Source organism: Rattus norvegicus, chromosome 16, assembly GCF_036323735.1.
Source record: "Rattus norvegicus strain BN/NHsdMcwi chromosome 16, GRCr8, whole genome shotgun sequence".
In the NCBI taxonomy this organism is placed as follows: domain Eukaryota; kingdom Metazoa; phylum Chordata; class Mammalia; order Rodentia; family Muridae; genus Rattus; species Rattus norvegicus.
In genome coordinates, this window is record NC_086034.1 from 19126998 (window position 1) to 19148456 (window position 21459).

The following is a 21459-nucleotide window of genomic DNA, read 5'->3' on the forward strand; positions in this document are numbered from 1 at the left end:
CACCACTCTGCTGGACCTGCTATTCCCTCTGTGACTGCCGGAGTATGTGAGACTCCTGGTATTTCCTGGGCTCGGCCGCTCTTGGTCATTGCTTGCACAGGAAGTATCCTTGTGTCCCCAGTGGGCGACTATGTCTTAAACAGTGCTGACTCAGCCCTTTTGCTGCTCTCAGTGTGTGCACTTGAGCCCTGGGCTTCTTAGCAGTGACACCTTCTGTCTTTCCCTGACAGCCGATCGTGTCAAGAAAGGTTTTGACTTCCAGTGGCCACAGCCTGACAAGCCCATGTTCTTCTACGTGACACAGGGCCAGGAGGAGATTGCCAGCTCTGGCACATCCTACCTCAACAGGTGTGCAGCTGCGTCCCTGGTATGGAGCCCTGTTCTCACCCTGGGCTCCCAGACCCAAAACCCAGAGCATCTTACTTCTTGGGTGGTTCTGCTTGTTACAGCATGTGAGGGGAAGTCACAAGGCTCTTGTTTCTTCTGGAGCCTTGGCAAATGGCAGGGACGGGCAACTGTCATGTGGCCTCCTGTGCCCCTTTGGTTACTGGAGGTTTATCAGGCTGGGGACATGTAAGGAGCCTGTCACTGACAGCCAGATGTTCTCAGGACGGAGGCAGCCAATGTGGAGAAGATAACGACAAAGCTGCTGAAGGCAGGCGCGAAGCCTGACCAGATTGGCATCATCACTCCCTACGAGGGCCAGCGCTCCTACTTGGTGCAGTACATGCAGTTCAGCGGCTCCCTGCACACGAAGCTCTACCAGGTACCCCCAGACCCACTGACCCACAGGTCGGTGCCTTCAGCCACAGTAAGTGTATGCTGGAGACAAAATTAGAGTGTGGTGCTGTCTCAGCACCTTGGTCACACGAGCACAGGTTGGTCTCTATGAATTTGAAGTCAGCCTTGATTGTCAGCCTTAAGACAGCCAGGGCTGTTCAGTAAGGCTTTGTCTTGAAAAGAAAGCAGTCTAGGGACAGGACAGGAAGGGGCAGTCCCACCTGAAAGGCATGGTACTTGTACGTTGTCTGGGCGTGTGACAGATGCAGAGCGTTGGTTGGTTTTGTATTGGGGTTAGCATGGCCAAGGATTGACACCATAGCGCCTACTCAGTCTCTGCTTCACTGGGCCTGTGGTATCTCTGTCACTGGGGACCTGTAGCATCTGGCTGTACCATACTTAATGATGCAGCTCCTTCCTGTGCAGCTGAAGGAAGAGGCAGGAGAGCGAGGGGCCGGGCTGTGACTGACAAGACACTGTCTCATTCAGGAAGTGGAGATTGCAAGCGTGGATGCCTTCCAGGGCCGGGAGAAGGACTTCATCATCCTGTCCTGCGTGCGTGCCAATGAGCACCAGGGTATTGGGTTCTTAAACGACCCCCGGCGTCTCAATGTGGCTCTCACCAGAGCAAGGTAGGCCACAGCCCATTGCTCCCATCCACCCTCCACCCACAAGAAGACCCTCCCTATCATCCATTTTACCCATATCTGTCCTGGAAGTAGACGTGCATGCTGGAACCCCATCTTGAGGCCTACTTGCTACCCTACTGATTGAGGAACACAACTCCATGATCCTATAGGACACAGATTGAGCTCACAATCAGCATTTGGAGAGCTGAGAGTGCACTTAGAGTTCCCACTGCTCAGGCGCACCTCATGTGTTGTTTGGTTCTCAGCACCCAGCTGTTCACGTTCATGGTGCTAGCCCTGGACAGTGGGGTTGAGTGAGTATGGCCATGGGCTCAGTATGTCGGTTGCCCTGCAGGTACGGGGTGATCATCGTGGGTAACCCAAAGGCACTGTCGAAGCAGCCCCTGTGGAACCACCTGCTGAGCTACTACAAGGAGCAGAAGGCGCTGGTGGAAGGGCCGCTCAACAACCTGCGGGAGAGCCTCATGCAGTTCAGCAAGCCTCGCAAGCTTGTCAACACCGTCAATCCGGTGGGCCAAGGGGCTGGCCTGGGACCTGGGGAGGCTGGGAGCTCTGAGCTAACTCTGCTGCTGTTGACTGACACATTCCTCACTCTTGTGCCACCTTGCAGGGGGCCCGCTTCATGACTACTGCCATGTATGATGCCCGTGAGGCTATCATCCCCGGATCTGTCTATGACCGCAGCAGCCAGGGTGAGCCTTCCTGGCAAGCACCAGTCTGTTTACCTTCCCATGACCCAGTCCGAACCTGTCACCCCATGGGTGGCCTCCATCTGGAGCTTGTCAATAGGTGTCTAGCTTCTCCAACGAGGTTCCCAAGGGCTGTTCTGGCCTCTGCTGTTGGTTTGGAGCATGGTCTCTTGAAAACTGCCGGGACCTCCTGTCTGCATAGGCTGCCTGAGTGCTGCTGCCCCTGTCCACCTCAGCCAGGCTGGCCTCTGCTTTCTGGAAGCTTCTAAGTTGCCTAGAAAGCTCCATTGTGGCCAGATCCTCACCAACCCTTCTATGTTTCTTATTCTCTACCAGCACCCCGCATGTCACTCGACCTCCCTCTGCTCGCCTACTTGTCTGGCTGATGTAGTAGCTATAGTTCAGGGCAGCCAGTGTCCACTGGGGCCCTCCATCTGACTCCCAAGTGTTTTGCAGGCCGGCCCTCAAACATGTACTTCCAGACCCATGACCAGATTAGCATGATCAGCGCAGGTCCCAGCCATGTGGCTGCCATGAACATCCCCATTCCCTTCAACTTGGTCATGCCTCCCATGCCACCACCTGGGTACTTCGGACAGGCCAACGGGCCAGCTGCTGGTAAGTGCTTCTATCACTGCCCTGGCTCCTCTCCTAACTTTAGGTAGAACTTGCCATATTTCACTGCTGTCTTTTAGGTCGGGGCACCCCAAAAAGCAAGACTGGCCGTGGAGGCCGCCAGAAGAACCGCTTTGGGCTTCCTGGGCCCAGCCAGACTACCCTTCCCAACAGCCAGGCCAGCCAGGATGTGGCCTCACAGCCCTTTTCGCAGGGTGCCCTCACACAAGGTTATGTGTCCATGAGCCAGCCCTCTCAGATGAGCCAGCCTGGCCTCTCCCAGCCAGAATTGTCCCAGGTGGGCCTTCACCATTATACTGGGGGTGGGGGGTGGGGGGGGGAGACACACAGGACCATTATGCCTCCTTTCTGAAGGGTGAGTGACCCCACTGCTGTGGGTCTGAGGACTGGGTGGCTGTGGGCTAGTGGCTGCCCTGGCCATGTTCACACTGCCTTTGCCTTTCAGGACAGCTACCTCGGTGATGAGTTTAAATCACAGATTGACGTGGCACTCTCACAAGACTCCACATACCAGGGAGAGCGGGCATACCAGCACGGCGGGGTCACCGGGCTGTCCCAGTACTAGAAGGCAAGTGCCCTAGTGGGCAAACAAGGTCTTCCCAGCCAAACTGGGCCAGTAGATGTGGGGTGTTGGCAGGTCCTACCTCTGCTGGCTCTGACACCTCTCACCCTGTCCCTGATCACAGGTAGCGGCGGAAGAGCTAAGCTATGTGGCTTAGTCTATCAGCATCTTATTCTGGGTAATAAAAAATAAAAATAAATGGATACCTGTTTTCCACTGCTAAAACTGAAGCACCACTGTGTGAGCAGCCGAGGAGAGGAGAGGAGAGGAAAGAGGAGCAAGAGCGAGCAGAGAGCGGCCAGGGAGGACGACAGAGCGGAGCGCCGAGGAGCGGGCGCCCCCTGCGGGCGGCGAGAGGAGAGAGGCCCGCACCGCTGCGAGGCCGGCCCAGCGCCGTGCCCGCCAGAGGGAGAGGCCTCGCCAGGACCGGCCCCGCTGTTCTTTTTCTTTGTTTCTCGTGATTGAGGGGCTACGTTTTAGCAGGACGAACTTCGCGTTTCTGTGCCCAAGCGGGCGGCCAAGAGCATCAGCGCGCGGTCCCAGCGCTAAGGGGTTTCATTTAAAGAAAATACGGTGTTTGGGGTTTTTTCTCTTTTTTTTTTTTTTTCTTTTTTTTTTTTCCCCCTCAAAGATTCTTTCAAAGGAGTATGGGAAGTACTTGGATGAGTTTGTCTCTAAGACCCGACTGGTGGACCTGGGAGATGAGAGAAGCTTCCGGAGAGGCAGTGCTGAGAAGCCCGAGCCCCGCAGCCTGGGATCACCGCCAGGACCGCAGCAGGAGGGTTTTGAGTTGGAGCTTCAGAGGCTACAGGCGAACTCGTGAGCACGGCCCGCGGGTTCTTCCCCATCGTGGGTGGAGGCCTCATTGCTGGGCGCCCTGCCCCGGCCCCCCCACCTCCCGCGGCAGCCACCCAACCCCTACCCAGGCACACCTGCGCCAACGCAATGGAACTTAATTTTTGGTCAAATTTGTTTTAAGCTTTTTGTCACCAATAAAACATGAACAAACGGTCCCTGCTTTTCGCGTGGGGCCGTCCCTGAAAGGGTGTCCTGGGTGGTCAGCGACAGCCACACTCATCCACCACCATGTCCTCGTAGTGGCGCAGCACCACGTTGTCACTATTATCGAAGAAGAGCACGGAGATAGGCGACAGACGCTCTGGCACGCAGCAGGGCGAGCCTACACCCGGGGTGGGAGCAGCTGCGTGCATGAGCGCGCGCAGCACAGCGTGGTTAAGTGCAGGCGGCCCGCCGGGTCCCCTCAGTGTTTCAGGTAGCGCACACGTGCCCTGGCAGAAGTTGGCTAGAAAGCCCCGCGGCGCAATCACCCAGCGGTGCCAGCCCACCTCACGGAAGCTCACGTGCAACCGTCGGGTGCGACATGTGCCCACTGGACCACCTCCCACCCTGGGCTCCGTGTGGCGCCGTGACCGCGGCAAGGGACACAGGCGTGGGTCCAGCGTCACCAGCAGCAACGAGGCCTCAGCCAGGCGCCCACAGGTTGCAGCGGCCCCAGGGTGCAGCGCCAGCGCCAAGCGCAGAGTGCGCGGCACCGATGCGTTAGCCGCTACTGCAGTCCCCAGTAGGTCTGCGCGCAGTGGCAGCCCGGGTGGCGCCTGCACGCGCAGTAGCTCAGGCCCAGGATGCTCAGCCTCGGCCAACAGCGCCACGCTTAGCTCCCACCCTCGTGTATCTTCGCTCTCAGCCTCCAGCCGCAACTCTAGGCGCGCGCGTGTTGGGCGCTCTATGGGCTCCACGCTCGACAGGTCAAAGACGACGGTCCACTCGGGGCACAGCCCTGAGGTTCTGGCGGGCTGTATGATCCTGGAGGACAGACCTGGAGGTGCAAGGAGAGAGCGGACATGGCGCAATGCCCCAGCAAAGGGGCTGGGCTGAGACAAGGAGGAAGGGAAGCGCTGAGAGACAGGAGCCCCACTGACGGATGGGGTGGGGGCAGGGCACCCGCTGCAAGGAAGGGACACTGTGGGGCATCATGCCTACAGTTGCAGACATGGGCGGAAGGGGACGTGCCAGCCAGTACCTGGGGGCCCAAAATGACCTGAAGGAAGGCATCAAGGGATATGAAGTGGCGGGATGGGGGCAGGGCTGAGATGGGGCCCTGGGAAGCTGCCAGCATGTGTCCCATGATTTTAGAGAACTAGGAAAACAGGGTCCCAGCTTGCTACTAAGCTAGACAGGTCGCGTGAGGGACCCTCAGTCTCATGGACCCTTACCCAACCACAACCCCCTACTCACCGCTGTCGGGGATGTGGCGCACAATGTTTCCGGCAACCCCCAGTTCCTCCACGTGGCATGGTTTCAGAGGGCGCCCCACTCTGGCCTCCTGGGGGTTGCGGCTGCGGAATAGGCGCCACATGACAGGAGGCACAGGTCGGAGTGTGGGGACGCTCCGGGGCGTTTCGGGAAGCCCGAGAACCTGGAGCAGGGCGGCAGCGGGGCCCAAGGATGCTGGCGCGTGGGCCAGGGTCGTTGAGGGCAGCAAGAGCAGAAGGAGGAGGTGGTCGCAAAAACGGTGGCAGACAGGGAGCATTTTCCTCCCAGGCGGTGTCCAAGAGAGTCAGCAGAGTCCACTGCGTCCAGGACCAGTGGGCTGGTGACCGTAGGTCGAGGGTGCTTTGAGGTCCTGGAGGGGGCGTGTCCAGACCCCACTTACCCAGAGGGCAGGACTGGGCTGGGTCCCAAGGTGGGTGGTCGAGAATTGACCTGAAAGGCGGAGCTGCTGGCAGCCAGAGTCCCTGGAGAAGGGTGGCATCCTGCATCTTAGGGCGGGGCCATCGTCCTGCAGGCGTGGCCATGCCGCCAAAGGCGAGGCCAGGCCTCCAGGGGTGGGAGCAGACCTCCGGGGACTGGGTCCAGTCTCCAGGGGCGGGGCCAGTATCCCAGGTAGGACGGGACAGAGTCCTGGATGGCGGGAGTTGAGGACAAGAGACTCAGAAGAGTTTGTCCTTCACCAGGCCATTCCTTAGAGGCTTCCTAGGGGCCAGAAGTAGAGACAGATTAGTTTGGGATGCCCATGCTTCCTTCTCCCTGTCGAATAACTTCACCTCCCCTACTTCCACCTCCGCAAGGATCCTCTCCCAACCCCACCCCCCAGACAGGTAGAATTCACTAGGGTCCCTGCCAAACAGCACTTGCTCCCTGGTTCCCACCCAAACCATCCTGAACACTCAGAATCTTTGACAAAGTGTGAAAGGTCCCCCCCCCCCCCCGGTGCTGGGGGTGGAAGGCAGACCTCGGCTACACTCTATGTCAGAGCATTCGTCCTGTCACTCAGAGAATGGCAGCCTGATGACTAAGCTATTCTTGCAGGAATTATTGGCCAGACTGAGGTTCCCTCAATAAGAGAAAAGCCTAGTAGTTTCTGCCTCTCCCCTCCCAGCCTTCAGTAGACAGCTCCTGAGGGAGGTGCACAGGGAGCTATGTTGGCAGGGGTCCCTGGTGTCCCTCATCTCTGTGCAGTTTGTGGTCTTGGGGAGCAGGTAGCTCCAGGGATGGTAGTCAGAGGTCAGGCCTCCAGGGCCTGATGTGCTGAATTCCCAAGCATTACTCTATATATGAGGTCTGTAGCAAGTGGGCCTTCCTGCCTCATATGGGTTAAGTGTCTCCCAAACCTGTCTCTTAAGCCTTGTGGAAACCTCTAGAATGTTCTAGAAGCTTCCTTAATATGTCCTCACCATCTCTCTACAGACCTCATGGCTCACATTAAACATTCCACTTCAAGGGCTGGGTGGTAGCTGACACTTGGGAGGCAGAGACAGAGGCAGATGAATCTGAGTTGGAGGCCAGCCCTACAGAGTGACAGAGTGAATTCCAGGACAGAGAAACCCTGTCTTGAAAAACAAGACAAAAAGATACCACTTCAAGGCAACACACCCCAAATGAGCCCCTCTGTCCTCTCTGAACCCCACCTAGGCAAACAGCAGTTTGAGCCCTGAGCCTGGGCTCACCTACTCCTCGATCTGATGCTTCCCCAAGCCAGCTGTTCCCATAGCAGAGCGAGACAGACTGGCTGGCTGTCCCTCCAGCACGCTCCCTCGGACTCATCCTCCGGCTGAGCTTGCTGCACTGAGCTGCACTATCCCCTGGGGCCCTTGGATGTGGTGTCCTGTACCTAACACAGGTGCTCAGTGAATGGCGCTGTGTGGGGAAAATTAAGAGCAGCAGCTTTTCTAGAGAAAGTCTGGGAGCCAGCGCCCAGTGCTTTAGGCTCACCCCTCTGGAAGTTTGTTCTTTCTGTTGAATGCGTACATGTTCTCGGGACATGGGTCACCAGCTTGCTCTGGCTACCGTGGGGCTTGCTGGCATCAGGCCACCATGACAAACGCCAAGGACAGTAGACTCGGGGCTGTACCATCTTTTGAACTACAAATATGTGGTTCTGTGAGGGCTAAAGTTATGTTTTAAGTTTAAATTACTGTGTTTAAGAGGCCTACAAAACAGAAATGCTTCTAACCTGGAAGTCCCACTTGCCAAGGACAGACAGCTTCCTGGAACACTGGAGGCTGTTGTTCACCTAAGACAGGCCGCCTGTGTTCCCTTCAGTAAACAAGGCTGGCTGCCTCAGCCGCACGAGATGTGTTGATCGCACACAGAGAGTGTGTGTACAGGAAGTGTGTCAGGTGTATGCTTGCCCTCAGTGGATGAAGGCAGGAAGTACGTAGCCCTAATGGGTGTTGCCTACAAGCACCTGGATAACCTAATTCAGCACAATTCTCTGGGAATCCCAGGTGAGGACCTGGCAGTGTTTGTCATCCTGGACAGAACAGAATAAAGCTTGCTTCAAATTTGGTTCAAAAATTTTGGTAGTGGTCTTATCCTTGCCCCGTAAAATGAACAGTGTCTGGTAAGTGGTAAATTCTTCTGCTAAGAATGGGCTGTGACTGAGACCAGCATCGTTGAGGTGAAGTCTTCCTAAGAGTGTTTCCTCAGTCAGGATACAAGAGGGGGTCACCTTCTTTGTAAAATATAAGAGTCTCCTGTGTAGCACTGGTTTTGAAGGCATGAGAAGGCCACTGAGAAGCATGAGAGGTCATTGGTGAATGAAGGTGGAGATACCAGCATGTTGGAGCTCTCTCACCATGGGAGGGTGAGTGGAGTGGAACCAACAGGACCTGTGTGCTGTGTATGGCAAAGCCACGAGCTGCAGCTGCCTATGCCCTTTGGAGTCTAGAAGATCTTGAGTGAGGTTCAGATTTCATTTACACCGTTGGAATTTGGTTTTTCTCTACTTTGAGTATGTCCTGGTTCTTCAATTTGAAATAAGAAATGTTTTATTTTGGAATGGACAGGAGTCCGGAATTAAGAGACTTCAAATAAATTTAAGAGTGATTGAACTTTCGAATGATGGAATTTCTTGTTTTTATTTTTATTTTTATTTTTTCTGTGTAGCCCTGGCTGTCCTGGAACTCACATAGACCAGGCTGGCCTCGAACTCAGAGAGATCTGCCTGCCTCTGCCTTCTGAGTGCCGGGATTAAAGGCGTGCATCACCGCCACCTGGCTTGTATGCTTTTCCAGACAAAGTCTCACTAAGACCTTCTCAGACTTGGGATTCAGTGTGTGGACCAGCCTGGTTGTGAAGTCCCAGGGATGTGAAGTCACCTGACTCTGCTTTCTGCCTGGGATTAAAAGCATGTGCCACCATGCTTAGCATGTGATAAAAATTTTAAACACTTGGGACTTGTTGGACTGTTTTACATAATCCTGACATTAACATTAGTTAACATTAACATGAGATACTGGGGAGAAAAAGGAAAGAGAGGTTATCATTTACTACTTCTTCTTCTTCTTTTTTTTTTTTTTGGTTCTTTTTTTTCAGAGCTGGGGACCGAACCCAGGGCCTTGCGCTTCCTAGGTAAGCGCTCTACCACTGAGCTAAATCCCCAGCCCCTATCATTTACTTCTGATGTGTTTGTGTGTCTAGCTGACAAATGGTCCATTGTACAAGTTAGTGTTTTGTCAAGTTGACACAAACTGAGGTCATTAGGAAGAGGGGACTTCAACTGAGAGTAAGCCTCAATCAGATTAACCTGTAAGCAAGTCTGTGGAACATTTCATGATCAATTGATCAGTCTGAGAGACCTCAGCCCGCTGTGGGTGGCTCCACCCTTGGCCAGGTGACCTTGGGTGCTATAAGAAAGCAGGATGCGGGCTGGAGAGATGGCTCAGTGGTTAAGAGCACTGACTGCGGGGGCTTGGGGATTTAGCTCAGTGGTAGAGCGCTTGCCTAGGAAGCGCAAGGCCCTGGGTTCGGGTCCCCAGCTCCGAAAAAAAGAACCAAAAAAAAAAAAAAAAAGAGCACTGACTGCTCTTCCAGAGGTCCTGAGTTCAAATCCCAGCAACCACATGGTGGCTCACAACTATTTGTAATAACGTCTTAAAGAAAAAAAGAAAGAAAGAAAGAAAGAAAAGAGAGCAGGTTGCCTGAAGGTGGTGGTGCACACCTTAAATCCCAACACTAAGGAGGCAGAGGCAGATGGATCTCTTTGAATTTGAGGCCAGCCTGGTCTACAGAGCAAATTCCAGGACAGCCAGAGCTGCACAGTAAAACCCTACACCAAAGGGAGAATGGAAGAAAGAAAGGAGGGAGGGAGGGAGGGAGGGAGGGAGGGAGGGAGGGAGGGAGGGAGGCTGAGTGAATATGGTGGCCAGCCAAGATCTCTGCTTTGGTTTCCTGCCCTGACTTCTCTCCGTGCTCAGCTGTGATCGGGAGGTACAAGCTGAACCCTCCCCCTCCCCAGTTGCTTTGGTCAGTGCTTTATCACAGCAACAGGAAGTACACTGGGACACTTGATATGCCCTGGAGCTAGCTCTGGCCGCAACACACTTCCTCTGCAGCCCCAGACAGAGCAGGGACTGAAATGTGTCTATGTATGTGTGTAGGTCTTCTTTTGAAAAGCAGTCTCTCTGTAGTTGAAGCTGTTCTGGAACTGAAGGAGATCCTTCCTTCTGCCTCAGCCTCCTGAGTGCTAGGATTAGTAGTGGATGCCACTGGGCCGAACCCATTCCCTTCTCAAGAATTTAGAGCCATGCACTGGTTAAGAGCAGTGACTGTTCTTCCAGAGGACCCAGGTTCAAATCCAAGCATCTACACTATGACTGCTCTCCCCTCCTACTCCTCCTCCTCTTCCTCCTCCTCTTCTTCCTCCTCCTCTTCCTCCTCCTCTTCTTCCTCCTCCTCCTCTTCTTCCTCTTCCTCCTCCTCCTCTTCTTCCTCTTCCTCTTCCTCTTCTTCCTCCTCCTTTTCTTCCTCCCCCTCCTTTTCTTCCTCCTCCTTCTCTTCCTCCTCCCTCCTCCTCTTCCTCTTCCTCCTCTTCTTCCTCCTCGTCTTTTTGAGACGGGTTTTTACTGTGTAGCTCTGGCTATCTGGAACTCACTCTGTAGACCAAGCTGGTCTCGACGTCATAAAGAGCCACCTGCCTCTGCCTCTGGAGTGCTGGGATTAAAGACATGCGCCACCACCACCACCACTAACCTGGTCTGACTGCTTTTTGAAGTGCCTGGGTTCCATTCCCACAATCACATGGCAGCTTACATCTGTCTTTAGTTTCAGAGTTTCAGGGGTCCAGTGCCCTCTCTGGCCTTCTTGGGCACTGCCCATACATAATGCACAGACACATGTGCAGGCAAAACACCCACACACAGAAAATAATTTAAAAAACAAGAGCAAAGCAAAAGGACGTAGGACCAAAATTGCTCAGCAGCAAAAAGTGCTTGTAGCCAAGCTTGATGACCTGAGTTCGGTCCCTGAGACCCACAGTGGAAGGAGACTTGACATCTGAAGGTTGTCCTCTGACCTCCACCCACACACTATAACACGTGCCTACCCCACCACAATCGTAAATTTAAAAAATCTTCCTCCTATATTCCTTTAAATACAAAAAATTATTAAATCATATCTCTTCCCCTCTTCACCTCCTGCCTCCTGGTGTCTGAGCTGAGGCATCCCAGGGCCTGGCTGGTTTGCACCTTCTGGAACTTTCTACAGCCTCCTGCCCTTGCTCCTACTCAATGCTACCATAATGTCTTCTGGGGCTGCATGTCCTAAAACCTGTTTGTCTGCCCAGACTAGGGTTGGTGAGGTCCCCAGAGGTCACTGAGACCCCAGCATTGTTCCAGTTCTTGCTGGCTGCTTGAGCCAATCCCAGACTCCAAGCCAATAGAACCAGGTGGACAGTGCTTTGGTGTTGTCCTGAGCCCTGGCTGTCCTTTGGGAGCTGGAGATCATGGCTGGGTCTGGCCCAGTCTCTTGCACATTTCTTCTGGCCTAGCAAGCAACTTCCTGCCAGGTCTCTCTCTAGCTCATTCCCAGATGTTTCCTTCCTGACTACACAGCCAAGCCTCTGCTTCAGGCTCTTTCCCTGAGGACTCCCGGGATTCCCAGGAGCCCACGCCAGTAGCTGTTCCAGAAAGAAGGAGCCAGGGGCTGAGGCCCAGCCTCACTCACTCAGCTCTGCAGGGCTTGGCTGTCTGCGCTTCCAGACTGTCGTATTCCCGCAAGTCTTCCAGTTCACGCATCTGACCGGTCAGCACCTTGGCTGCAAAAGCCACAATGTACTGCAGGAGGAAAAAAAGCACTGATGAACCCTGTGGCTGCCACAGGCCATTTGCACCTGCACGCAGGCCCCTCCCAGGCCCAAGGATGACCCAGAGGGGTGGACTCACCAGGAACCAGTAGATGTTCATGACCAGGAGGAGCAGCAGCAGAGTGTTGAAGAAGAAATAGTACGGAATGTCAGGCACAGACTGCAGGCTGCAGTGCCAGGTGGCATAGAGAACCTTGAGTGGGAACCAGTAGAGGCGGAACCAGAACCTGGCGGGAGGGGCCGTCAGGGAGACCGGAGTGAGGAAGAGCACGCTCCCCTCCTTTAATCCCCCTCTCCCAACTCTGTCAGCTCCCCCCTACTGTCCTCACCATGCACTTGTCACTCACCCCCAGGGTCCCCTGATTCACCTCTGTCTCTCTCAGCACCTCGGCCGGCCCGGTAGCCCCATCCACGTGCCAGACCCCGCCCCTTCCCTGCTTGGACAGGCCTTTCTGTCCTCTGCTTGGCCCTCCTCATCTTACCAATCAGCCTCTCCCCCTGGACTATTCTATGGCCCTATCTCCTACCCAACCACAGACCCCAATGCATGCCTCTATCCCCCAATAAGCCCCACACCCCTCTTCCTTGCTTTGACCACCATCCAACAGAACACACCCCTCTTGTCTGGCCCTACCCACCCACTGAGCCACAGCTGGCACACCCCCCTCACCAGCAGAAGCAGAAGCTGAGGCAGCCCAGGTTGGCCACCAGCCCGTGCAATCGATGGTAGGCGCCACCCCTGGCCTTGAAGTAGATGTTGAGCTTGGTGAACTCCAGCTGCACATCGCTGACGTCATGCAGGAAGAACACGAGGAGGCCCACGTTGTGGTATCTGCAGAGTGGGGGGGACGGTCATAGCAGGACTACGGAGCTGGGGCCACATGCCCGGGGCCCCACGGTGGGTTTTTATTATTGTTTGTGTCTATATAACTGTGTATCTGTGTGCAGCGCCTGGTGGAGCCCAGGAGAAGCTGGCAGATCCCTGGAACACCGTGCTAGGAACTGAGGCTGGAAAGATGGCTCAGTTTGCTTCCCAGACCCCGCGTGGGGGCTCACAACAACCGGTAGCTCCAGTGGCAGGGGATCCCACTCCATGCAGACAAAACCCCTATACACATAAAAAAGCAAACTCCAAAACAACAGGTCACATGCTGTGAACCCTGAGCCCTGGCTCCAGCCTCTCGTACGACTGTGTAATCTATGTCTGTGTGGGGTGCACATGCCAGTGCCTGGGGCGGGCAGTGACTTCAGTGCCCTGGAGCAGCCACCATGTGGGCATCGACCTGAAGCTTATGCCGTCGAGAGAACAGCCAGTGCTCTTAGCTATGGGCCATTTCTCAGCTCCCCTTTCTTGGGTCAGTTCTCACACTTGCAGCTCTTGCTGTCCTCACCTGTCCTGGCCTGTGCCCAGCTTAGCTTCTATTCTGTTAGAGACAGCGTTGTCTCTAGCTCAGGCCTGGAACCCCAGCTCAAGTGACCCTGCCTCGGCCCCCTGAGAAGTTGGAAACACACGAGCACTGGAACTTCAGGAAAGCTACTCTACCTCTGGATCCCCTCTGAGTAAACCCTTGCTGTATTCCTGGATCGAAGTTGTCATACGGGTGGGCAGCGGTGAGATGGCTCAGTGGGTAGAGGCACTTGCCACCAAATCTGACAACCTGAGTTTGGTTCCCAGGACTCATGTGGTAGAAGGAGACCAAGCTCCTGAAACTTGCCCTCTGACCTCCAGGCCACCTCCCACATAAATAAATAAATGTGAAAGGACTTCCCCACACAGACCCAAGAGAGCAGAGAGTGGGGACAGGTCTCTGAGACCCTCTCCGGAGGCCTCACGCACCCCTGAGCCAGGGTCCTTCCCTGCCCTCTCTCCTGATGGACTCACCGGAACGCATAGGAAGAGGCGATGAGCAGTAAGGTGACCACATGGTGTACCAGCATGACCACCGAGTCCTTGCGCCAGCTGTCCATGTACACGGTGGCATAGACGGAATGACAGTAGAAACTCCCCTGCAGCAGGTAGGCGACCGCTATGTCCCAGGGCACCGCCATGCCCGACCTCCAGCCTGGAAGAGTCATGGGCACGGTCATTTTCAGGGCCTCTATGTCCCCTGAGACTTCCCCACACAGCCTCAGACGGCATGTACCTGAGGCTCACAGGGAATGTGCTAAATGTGGGGTGGCCATAAGTCTCTATTTTATCTGAGATGATTCGCTGTGGGCGTCTGCGGGCACCTGCCTGTCACAGGACCCTGTGGGGGAGGTTAGAGGACACTTCGGGACTCACCATTCTCCTTCCCCCCGGGGTAACAGAGGCCCACTCAGGTCAGCGGGCTTGGCACTCAGCACCTTAACCAGGTGAGTCACCTCACCAACCTTTGCCCTGTGTTTAAGTCAGGATTCCATGTAGGCCAAGCTCACTTCAAAATCTCTGTGCAGCCGAGGATGACCTTGAATTCATAATCCTCCTGCCTCCGCTTCCTGAGTGCTGGAATGCTGTGTGTGTGTGGAGGTATCATGCCGGATTGACATGGATGGAACCAATGGCCTTCTGGGCAAGCCAAGCGCTCTACCACCTCAGCTCCAGCCCCATTTTGTTTGGGTCTGTTGTTGTTGTTGTTGTTGTTGTTTGAGAGACTGTTAGGTACCTCCGGCTGACCTGAGAACCTATCGCAATGCTCCTGCCTCAGCCTCCTGAGCTGAAATGACAAGTCTGTACCATCATGCCTGGCTCCAGTGCCTGCTCCAGTTCGCCTCCCCTGTGCTGGGCGGGCCTCACACAGAGGGCTCTGCCTGTAGACTGTGCCCTCCACTCCAGTCTTCCCAGGCCTCTAGGCACATCCCTTTCCACTCAGGAAATTGTCTGCCCTCCTTGGTGAGCCCCCTACTGCTCCCAACGGGTGCTTCCTCCTCTCTCCTGTCGCCATGCTCTCTCCTTTTGAATGCGTCTGAGCCTTTGTGACACCTGTGTCCCCAGTTGCATTCACAGTCGAGGCTCAGGCAGCCAAGCAATAGAGTCACGGAAGGACTCAGGGCTAGTGAGTCGGTCCCACAGGCAAAGGTGCTTGCCTCAAATGCCTGGGGGCTAGAATCCCACCCACAGAGCCCACACAAAAGTAGAGGAGAAGAGTAACTCTCAGTTGGCCTCTGACCCCCAGCCAGCACTGGGCATGAGGCAGAATGGCAGTAAAGTCTGAGACCATCCTAGGCTGCACAAGATCCTGTATAAAATTCCAATAAGATCCGCAGGAAGATTCAGTGGTGTGATGGTTCGTATGTGCTCAGCCCAGGGAGAGGCACTATTAGAAGGTGTGGCCCGGTCGAAGTAAGTGTGGCTTTGTTGGTGTGGGCTTAAGACCCTCATCCTAGCTGCCTGGAAGTCAGTCTTCTGCTAGCAGCCTTCAGGTGAAGATGTAGAGCTCTCAGCTTCTTCTGCACCAGACCTGCCTGGATGCTGCCATGTTCCTGCCTTGATAAGGGACTAAACCGCTGAACCTGTAAACCAGCACCAATTAAATGTTGTCCTTATGAGACTTGCCTTGCTCATGGTGTCTGTTCACAACAATAAAACCCTAAGACAGTGGGTAAAGGCGCTTGCCACCAAACCAGATGACCTGGGTTTGATCCCAGGGCTGCACACGACAGAAGAGAGGACAAACTCACAAAAGCTGTTCTCTAACCTTCATGCACACATGCAAATGGTGACACACAGGTGTCCCTTCCCACATGAATATAAATGGATACGTTTTTAAAAGAGGGAGAAGAACCCCGACACACACACACTTTTCTTCATCCTCTAGCAAGCCCCTAGTCCTGACAGTGTGCCTACCTGCACCGTCACAGTTTGAATTTCAGCCAAAGTCACCTTAAGTAGGGTCCCTGCCCCTGTTAACATATCCATACTCCCTGAACTTCTCCCCTGTTTTCTCTTGATTCTCCTTGCTGTGAACAGACTGGATGTCCCCTGGAGGGATTGGGAGCCTCCTCTTGGCTGTGTCTAGCACAGGCTGACCTGGTATACCATGATTAGGCCTGGGACAGTGACTCAGGGTAGAGCCCTGCCTCTGGCTGTGGGCCTGGCTCAGGATAGCTCAGAACCCCTCAGTGATGCATGAGGATGGGACCAGCTATGGCGCTGCCCAGTGTGTAATAGTTTCTTTGTTTCCATCTCCAGAAAGAAAACCACAAAAAACCGTGGGTGGTCAATAAATGCACAACACCTTGTCCCAGACATGGGTCACTCATGGGTCTGTCAGCTGCCCACGACAGTGCACGCCTTTAATTCTAGTACTTCGGAGGCAGAAGCAGGCAGATCTCTGTGAGTTTATGGCTAGCCTGGCCTACATAGTGAGTTCTAGGACTGCCAGGGCTACACAGGAAGACCTTGTCTCAAACAAAACAAAACAAAACAACAGAACAAGACCATGAATTACCTACAGAAAAGCACATTGAATACAGCTAACACCACTCCTTTTGAAACTCAAGACGGTTCGTTTTCAGTGGTAATGCACACCTGGGATTCTAGCAGTTAGGGGACTGAGGCAGGAGCATCCCCAATTTTGGGCCATTCTGGACTATGTAGGAAAAAAAAATCGTGTGGTGCTTTCCATGTGGAGAAAGTCACCATAGGTCCTAGTTGTGTACCACCAGAGAGAGTCCTCTGAGCCTTTCCCTGTCCCCCTGAGAGAGCATGTCTCCCAGATCATTGATAAGTCCCATAGCAGGATCCCTAGCAAGGAGCCCCTCCCACTTTGCACAGTTTTACACCTACAAATCTCTGCCATTAGCCATCTCTGAGACACAAACTCCAGGCAAGAGTTGAGTCTTCACAGAATCATCGTATGACGCCGCAGGGCCCTTGCAACACTGCCTCTGACGAGAGCCTCTTCTGACCACTCCACTCCAGGGGTCCATAGTCACCCTTGTCTTGGGGCTGGCCTCAAGACTTCCATTGAGATATCTCATTAGGTGAGAGAGAAGGGGTGGGGAGAAGGTGTGCACATGTGCATGCTTGGCTGTGCTGTCTCGACAGCCTCCATGGAGTCCTTTGCACTGGTCCCACAGGACTCTTACCGTAGAAGACAGAGGGCGGGTCATGGAAGAAAGGGTAACTGGTGCCCAAGAGCAGGTAGGCACAGTAGCTCCAACAGGCCAAGTAGAACAGAAGCTTCCAGGCACTCTCAGGCAGCCTAGCCGCGTCTCTAGGCTGCAGGCGACACCGCTTGGCCAGGGGCTGTGGGGACATGGTGGGTAATGGTTATCACTGGGGAGCTGGATGCGCCTCCAAGGGGCAAAGTGAGGTCCAGGGACTCAGCTTGGTGGCATAGAGAAGGCTGGGCCTCTGTGCCCATATCATCTGGGGTAACCAGAGCCCATGTGTTAGCCCATCAAGGGCTAAACTTAGCACCCAGCTGTCCTGTGTGGCCTGCGGAGAAAGGAGAGGGAAGGGGAGAGGACAGGGCGGGCGACGCACTCGGGCTTTAAGCAATGGAGCCCAGGGAATCTGGGAGGTGGGGGGGGGGCACTCAGGTCCTAGTAGTGATGGGGGTGTGTCAGGGAGGGAGAAAGGTTGAAGGAAAATACCCTGGGGGACAGAAAAACTTGAAAAGAACAATGCTCTCCCACGCTGGGAGGAAGACAGGAAGGGAAACTGAGTATAAGAGGGCACCTGGGAGGGGAAACTGGGGGACCAAAGACTGTGAAGTGGGAGTCTACTAAGAGAAAGAAGGGTGGTGTTAGAGGGAGAAGAGGGGACAGAAGTGAAGGGGAATCATGCCATGGTGAGGCAACCTGACTTGGGGGATACAGAGATGTCACCGGATAGTGTGTCTTGAATTAGAAGGTACATGCCTGCCATCCCAGCACTTGAGAAGCTGAGGCAGGATTGCCATGAGTTTCACCAACCTGGGTTTCAGAGTGAGAGACTGTCTCAAAGACTACAAGAGACAGTTGGCAGACTATAGTCAGGGAAGGCTCCAGCACCCTGGGGGGGTGGAGCTCCTGAGCTGAACGCCAAACCCAGCCCCCTTCCTCTCAAGGCTGAGGGGGCCAGAGGAGCACAGAGCACTCAACGGTTGTCATGGAGACAGCCAGAGCCCAGCTCCTGTAACCCCTAGCAACCAGGCTGCTGCCAAGTTGAGCTTGGAGAGTGGGACAGCACCTCCGCCCCTTTCTTAGGAAGGGTGAGGTTGGAACCGGGGTGGCATCAGGCCGCCTGAAGGCCTCCAGCATCCCAGCTGGGCCCCAAGAGTGTCAGGGCCAGGGCAGATGGGGACCACTCGGCCCTTCTCACTTTTGCTGGGATCTCTCTCCAGCAGCTAAGGCTGAAGTTGCTCCCTCCAGTGGGTGACATCGGGCAGGGTGGGCTCTGGAGCTGGACAACACCCTGTCTTGACCTAACAAGGAACAGCCTCTTCCCGCCAGCAGAGAAAGGCCCCTTTGTTGGCACAATGCTCTGTCCCCGCACCCCCAGCCATTTTCAGTTAGAAGGGGGCGGGATGTCCCCAGCTAGTCCCTAGGAGAGTATCCACCATGTTACTGGCCCAGATACCACAGAGACCCTCTCACCCCAAGAGAGGGGAAGTGTAAACTCATGTGCCAATGCCATCAGTACAATCAAGACAGGCTCGTTCTTCAGACCTGGGCGGTGGCCTTCTTTATCGCCACAAAGGGAACATTTTGACCATCACCCCATGGGGGCGGCAGAATCTAGCCTTGACACAGACAGGGTCATTTCCAAGGTTGAGACACGCAGGCTTGTGCCATCACTGGTTCGGGGGTGATTTGGACCCCAGACAGGGGTGGAGCCTCGACTGCACAGACTGGGTGTAGGCTCAGCAGCTCCCGGTGACGCAGGTCACAGGTGACCTCTCTACATCTCGAGGCCTCCCGGTCCAGGATCTAGGCTCTCTGGTCCACAAGTCGATCCCCCAGAAGGGCCCCAGGTCAGTCCTCCAGTCCCCAACAGCCCAGAGGCTGTACCGAGCGGATCGCCCTAGATTCTATTGAAACGACCCAGGACAGGATGTGGATCTGGTTTCCCTATACCCAGAACATCCCACGCTATAGTGGACACTAAATCCATCACAGCGTCACCCCAATTCAGCCACACCCCCGCATCCAACCCGCGCAAAGGGTCTCGGGATAGCCTGAGGCCCCAACATCCTGGGCATCTCCAGACCTGAGCCCCCCACTTTCCAGCGGCCACCATGGACATAGGAATACGTGAGGAGAGGCCCCACTCACTCTCTCGCACGCAAGTCTCTGGGGTCCCCAGGTTTCACTGACCCGAAAGATGCGCGTGGTGGCTGCTGAGCGCAACGCTGTCCACCCCAGAGCGCAGAGCACGGCCAGCAGCAGCTCGGGTGCAGCCAGATGAGCGTGCTCCGCCAGGCCGCGGCGCGCCAGTCCCCAGCCGCAGTCCCCGCAGCCCCGTGCTGCGGCCAGCGCCGAGGCCCAGCTTCGTTGCAACATCTCTGCATAACTCGGCATGGGCTCTGGCGCCTCGAGCCCGGTGGTCGTCGCTGCAGCAGCCATGCTACCCTCTCGTCCGCGGTCTCCGCTGCTATTTGCACCCGTCCGAGTCGCCGCGCGCCCTCGCGTCACGCGCCGCAGCCAGGCCGGGGGCGCGCGGGCCCCCGCCAGCGAGAAGGGGGCGTGGTCTCTCTGGCCCCGCCCCTCGCGATGCAGAGCACCACCAGTCCTGCCCTCCTGAGGTGCGGCTTGAGACCAAGTGGTCCTCTGCTCAGTCTGAGAATGCCATGGGGGCTCTTCTGCGGTCAAGCTGGCTCAGCGGGTGAAGGTGAGGACAGACTGACATTCACAAATTATCCTCTGACCTCCACCTGGGCGCCCATTCACACAAATAAATAAAAGCAACTAGACAATAAAAAAAAAATTCGGACCATGCTTGGGTGGGCACTCACCGTTTGCCCACTGGTCTGAATGTAGAGCCTGTGAGTATCCTAGCACAGCCCCATAGATGTTCCCTGATAGACTGTGAGGGTGGAGCTGACAAATGGTAGTGGGAGGAGGAATGTCCAAAGACCAGCTTCCTGCTGTTCTATCTATCACCAGTGAGTCAAAGCCATAAAGATTAGCCTGCTGGGTTTCCTCTACTCTGACTCCTCCAGCCACATGGCCCCTTGTGCTGATCTTCCAACTGAGCACTGCCTCGCTGTGTAGCTGAGGATGGCCTTGAACTCCTGATTTTCTCTTCTGCCTTCTGAGTGCTGGGAGGGCAACTTTGCCTGCCTTGCGTGGTTTATTCACCGCTGGCAGTGAGCTCAGGCTCTGTGCATGCTAGGTAAGCACGCTACCAATGGGGCCACATTTCCAGCCTCCTGTATGTGCACACATGCACTGTGTGCACTCATGCACGCCAAGGGAAGAGGACAGAGATAGGTGTCCACGGTCTTCCTCCATCAGGGTTTAAAGCCTTTGATGTGTGTGTGTGAACATGGGTCACATGAGTGTAAGAGCACATGGGACTGGAAGGTAGATCCTATGGAGGTGGAGACACAGGCTGCTGTTGGATGCATGGATATTGCTGGTGGGCTCAGAACCCCAATCCTCTGCAAGAGTAGTGCATGCTCATAACACGGACCCACCTCTCCTGCCCTCCCACCCTGACCTTAAAAAGATGTAGCATTTGGTGTATTTTTTTCCACCTGGTGCCCAGAGGCAAGGACACCAGACTCCGTAGAACTAGAGTTACACTGACAACTGAACCTGAGATCTGCAAGAGCAGCCAGGGCTCAGAACTGCTGACCCACCTCTCCAGTCCTTACTGTTCAGTTTTTGAGGTAGATCTCTCACTGACCGTGGGTTCACTGATCCAACTAGACCAGGTGGCCAATGTACCCTAGGGGGGTTCCTGTCTCCCACCCCTAACCCCCAACCCCAGGAACAGACACTTGTGCCCTTGGCTTCTACATGAACACTGGGAACCCAAACTTGTCATGCTTCTAGGGAAGGCCCACTACTGAGCATGTCACAGGGTCTCACGATGCAGCTGAGGAGGGCAGTGAACCCAACCCTCCCACAGCTCCCTTAGAGTGCCCACGTGATCGGTGTGCCGACCTCTCAAGTGTTTTTGACTGGAAACCCCTGTGGGTGAGGGGCTCTTGTACTTTTCGCCTGAGTTGTTAGTTGACAGGCTAGGGGCTGGGGCCCTTCCCAGTCCCTCCTGGCAAATCCTGGTGCCATCTGGCAAACACAGTGCCCATCTGTAAGTGAAGAAGCCTGCTCAGCCTGAGTTTCTTCTTGGCAAGGGAGGTGGGATGCCTGCCAAAGAGGTGTGGGGTGATGTGACTGTAGGCCCAGGACCAGGGTTCCCTAATGGAGCCTGTGCTAGGCTGATACTGGTGCCCTGTCCCCTTCTGCCACAGGGCCAATTGTCAGTGGCTGCACTGCAGTGGCATCTGAGTTGGTGTCAGATGGCTACCCCAGCAGTTAAGGTGAGGTCACAAGCACAACTAGTGGCCCAGAGTCAACACAGGGGCTAATAGGCCTCCTCCTTCCTGTCCAGTGGGACCTTAC

At 55.1% G+C, this 21459-nt stretch overlaps 3 protein-coding genes across 5 annotated transcripts in view; 1 reads left to right on the plus strand and 2 right to left on the minus strand.

Annotated features, from left to right (window-relative positions):
* The window catches only part of Upf1 (UPF1, RNA helicase and ATPase), a 20797-nt gene extending 16467 nt beyond the window's left edge, over nucleotides 1-4330 (plus strand). For 2 of the 3 annotated variants that reach the window (XM_063275731.1, XM_063275730.1), the window contains exons 16-24: nucleotides 231-348; nucleotides 610-766; nucleotides 1270-1412; nucleotides 1765-1939; nucleotides 2041-2122; nucleotides 2576-2737; nucleotides 2815-3032; nucleotides 3201-3327; nucleotides 3446-4328. In XM_063275731.1, coding sequence (XP_063131801.1) covers nucleotides 231-348; nucleotides 610-766; nucleotides 1270-1412; nucleotides 1765-1939; nucleotides 2041-2122; nucleotides 2576-2737; nucleotides 2815-3032; nucleotides 3201-3320 — 1175 coding nt within the window. In that variant the 3' untranslated portion in view covers nucleotides 3321-3327; nucleotides 3446-4328. Of the gene's footprint in view, nucleotides 1-230; nucleotides 349-609; nucleotides 767-1269; nucleotides 1413-1764; nucleotides 1940-2040; nucleotides 2123-2575; nucleotides 2738-2814; nucleotides 3033-3200; nucleotides 3328-3441 lie in introns of all 3 variants that reach the window. The other variant, NM_001427359.1, reaches the window with a different exon arrangement.
* On the minus strand, nucleotides 4274-19483 carry Cers1 (ceramide synthase 1). The gene is made up of 8 exons (NM_001044230.2): nucleotides 19207-19483; nucleotides 16993-17152; nucleotides 13805-13985; nucleotides 12593-12754; nucleotides 12002-12149; nucleotides 11784-11893; nucleotides 5574-6311; nucleotides 4274-5154 (listed from the first exon to the last, which is right to left on the minus strand). Exons 1-7 carry the CDS (start codon nucleotides 19453-19455, stop codon nucleotides 6269-6271), a joined length of 1053 nt encoding a protein of 350 aa, NP_001037695.1. The 5' UTR covers nucleotides 19456-19483; the 3' UTR covers nucleotides 4274-5154; nucleotides 5574-6268.
* On the minus strand, nucleotides 4274-19483 carry Gdf1 (growth differentiation factor 1). The gene is made up of 8 exons (NM_001044240.2): nucleotides 19207-19483; nucleotides 16993-17152; nucleotides 13805-13985; nucleotides 12593-12754; nucleotides 12002-12149; nucleotides 11784-11893; nucleotides 5574-6311; nucleotides 4274-5154 (listed from the first exon to the last, which is right to left on the minus strand). The coding sequence occupies exons 7-8, from the start codon at nucleotides 5866-5868 to the stop codon at nucleotides 4376-4378; spliced, it is 1074 nt and encodes a 357-aa protein (NP_001037705.1). The 5' UTR covers nucleotides 5869-6311; nucleotides 11784-11893; nucleotides 12002-12149; nucleotides 12593-12754; nucleotides 13805-13985; nucleotides 16993-17152; nucleotides 19207-19483; the 3' UTR covers nucleotides 4274-4375.
* Nucleotides 19484-21459: the final 1976 nt, after the last annotated feature.